At 37.7% G+C, this 2,677-nt stretch overlaps 1 protein-coding gene across 1 annotated transcript; it reads left to right on the top strand.

The window, feature by feature from the left end:
• Positions 1–242: 242 nt before the first annotated feature.
• On the top strand, positions 243–1,484 carry LOC133285571 (uncharacterized mitochondrial protein AtMg00810-like). Its single transcript, XM_061482821.1, has one exon. The coding sequence runs from the start codon at positions 243–245 to the stop codon at positions 1,482–1,484; it is 1,242 nt and encodes a 413-aa protein (XP_061338805.1).
• Positions 1,485–2,677: the final 1,193 nt, after the last annotated feature.

The raw sequence follows: 2,677 nt of genomic DNA, 5'->3' as shown, positions 1-2,677 counted from the left end.
GCAAGTGGGTTTTCAAAACCAAGTTCAATGCAGATGGTTCCATAGAAAGGCATAAAGCAAGACTGGTTGCAAAGGGCTATACACAAGTAGAGGGCATTGATTACTTGGCAACTTTCTCTCCAGTAGCTAAATTGACTACAGTTCGCACCATTCTAGCCACTGCTTCTGCAAATCAGTGGTTTCTTGAATAACTCGACGTTAACAACGCCTTCTTACATGGTGATCTAAATGAGGAGGTTTATATGACTCTTCCTCCTGGTATTGCTGGTGACAAATCCAATAAAGTATGCAAATTTCTCAAGTCTTTATATGGCCTCAAACAGGCTAGCAAGCAATGGCATCAAAAGCTCACGTCAGCTCTCATATCCCTTGGTTATCATCAGTCTTCAGCTGATCACTCTTTGCTCACTCTCAAAACTGCTTCACATTTTACTGCTCTTCTAATATATGTCGATGACATTGTTCTAACTGGTAATGATATGGAGAAGATTCACCGTGTCAAAGAGTTCTTAGACAAGCAGTTTAAAATCAAAAACCTTGGGCCTTTACGTTTCTTCCTGGGACTTGAGATTTCTCGTTCTCAAAGGGGTATCATCCTTAATCAAAGGAAATACGCCCTTGAATTACTTTCTGATACTGGTTTACTTGCTGCCAAGCCAGCCTTCACTCCCATTGATGCAGCTTCCAAACTCAGTCGTTCTACTGGAGCTCCTTTGCCTGATGCTTCATCTTATCGTAGACTCATTGGTAGGCTACTGTATCTCACAACCACGAGGCCTGACATTGCCTTTTCTGTGCAACAACTTAGTCAGTTTGTTTCAGCTCCAACTGACACTCATCTGCTTGCTGCTCCTAGGGTCCTCCAGTACATCAAACGTTCTCCAAGTGCTGGCCTCTTTTTCCCTTCAACTAGTTCCCTTACACTTTCGGGTTACTCTGATTCTGATTGGGCTTGTTGCCCAGATACCCGAAGATCCATCACAAGTCATTGTATTTTCCTTGGTTCTACCTTGGTTTCACGGAAATCAAAGAAACAAACTACTGTTTCTAGATCCTCCTGTGAAGCTGAATACCGTGCCTTGGCCAGTTTAACATGTGAGCTCCAATGGATGTCCTACTTACTTCAAGACCTTCATCTTCCTCCTACTCAACCGATATCTGTCTACTGTGATAATGTTTCTGCAATATATTTGGCACACAATCCTACCTTCCATGAACGCACTAAACATGTGGAACTTGATTGCCATGTGGTTCGAGAAAATGTGCATGTTGGTCTCATCCATCTTCTCCCTGTGCCATCTTCTGCACAACTAGCTGACGTCTTTAGCAAGCCCCTGCTTGCTACTGCCTTTTGTTCTGCTGTCTCCAAGTTCGGACTAGTGGATATCCATAGTCCTCCTTGTGGGGGGATGTTAATATACCCCAATGATTCTGCTAATCATGGAGATAAAGCCACGTCAGCAGAGACTCCAAAACTGAATTAGTTATTCAGTTGCAGTCGTTATTTAGTTATCTTTCCCTTTTTCTTCTGATGTATATATATATATATATATATATATATATATATATTGGTTGATACTCTGTAATCGATAGTTTTTCAATAATGAAATTTTTCTCTTCCAAGAATTGTAAGAAAAGGAGAACTTATAAAAAATTAGGGCTACAAGGCAGTGGCAGACTCAGAAAATTATATGACTGGGGCCAAAAATTTATATTGTAGGACAACATCAACACGCAAACTTAATTGATTCACGCTACCTACCCTGAGTATTTACGTTGCTTTTTTTTAAAAAAAAAAATTGCGTTATTCATGTCGAAAGGCCAAATTAATAACAAGTTAGCAATCATGCTATATAAGATATATTAATTATGAAAACCTTGGCTTACTAAGGACAGTCAAAATTTAATTAGGGCTTCACTCCTTCTACAGTTCTACGTACTTCACTGATAGATGGAAAGATATAAATACAATTAATAGCATTACTCAAAAAAATTAAAGTTGGCTCATGATCTTCTTTTGTCTTTGTTCGTGCCCGTATATTCTATAACTGTTACATCCAAGTTCTCTCCACAATTTGAAGCCCATTGACAGCAATTTCTAGACAACAAATTCAAAGAGCACATTATATATAAATACTAAGTTCTGGTTCAGAGAATAATTTTATGATGGTACAAAACCAACTCTCATATATAAACTAGTCTGGTAAAAGTTCTTACTGAACTTAATAAAGTTTTTAATTAACGCCTTTGTGCTTTATTTCATCACCAAACCCTGAACAACATTATGGAAACAAGTCTGCCATCCATGCATATGCCTGATCCTCGAACATTCAGGATCAGGGATAAATCTATAGAACGTTAAACAAGTTCATCCCTAATGTCTTAATTACCCTACTACAAATCAATGATTAGGCAGAAGTATGTTGCTAGCTTCTGGAAAAAACAACTTATGTTTATATCATATCACACTTTTAGCAGAAAAACATGAGTAAATAATAATCGTATGTTTATATGCATTCATATGTGATACAAATATACAACAATTAACCTGATATATCCATAAAGGCTGAAAAATACCCACAATCTCGTATATCGATATTTGTGACAAGAACCTGCAGCTTTCATACGTAAATCACCATATGATAATAAATAAAGTTTTAACTCATTCGAATCACGT

This window comes from Gastrolobium bilobum, unplaced genomic scaffold (genome assembly GCF_033153095.1).
Source record: "Gastrolobium bilobum isolate Gb01-03AN ecotype WA unplaced genomic scaffold, APGP_CSIRO_Gbil_v1 utg12463, whole genome shotgun sequence".
In the NCBI taxonomy this organism is placed as follows: domain Eukaryota; kingdom Viridiplantae; phylum Streptophyta; class Magnoliopsida; order Fabales; family Fabaceae; genus Gastrolobium; species Gastrolobium bilobum.
Note: the sequence above shows the minus strand (reverse complement) of the source record. Positions and strands in the feature narration are given on the sequence as shown.

Excerpts from the sequence above, each read along its gene's own strand:
- LOC133285571 (XM_061482821.1), top strand. The coding sequence starts at position 243 with ATGACTCTTCCTCCTGGTATTGCTGGTGACAAATCCAATAAAGTATGC.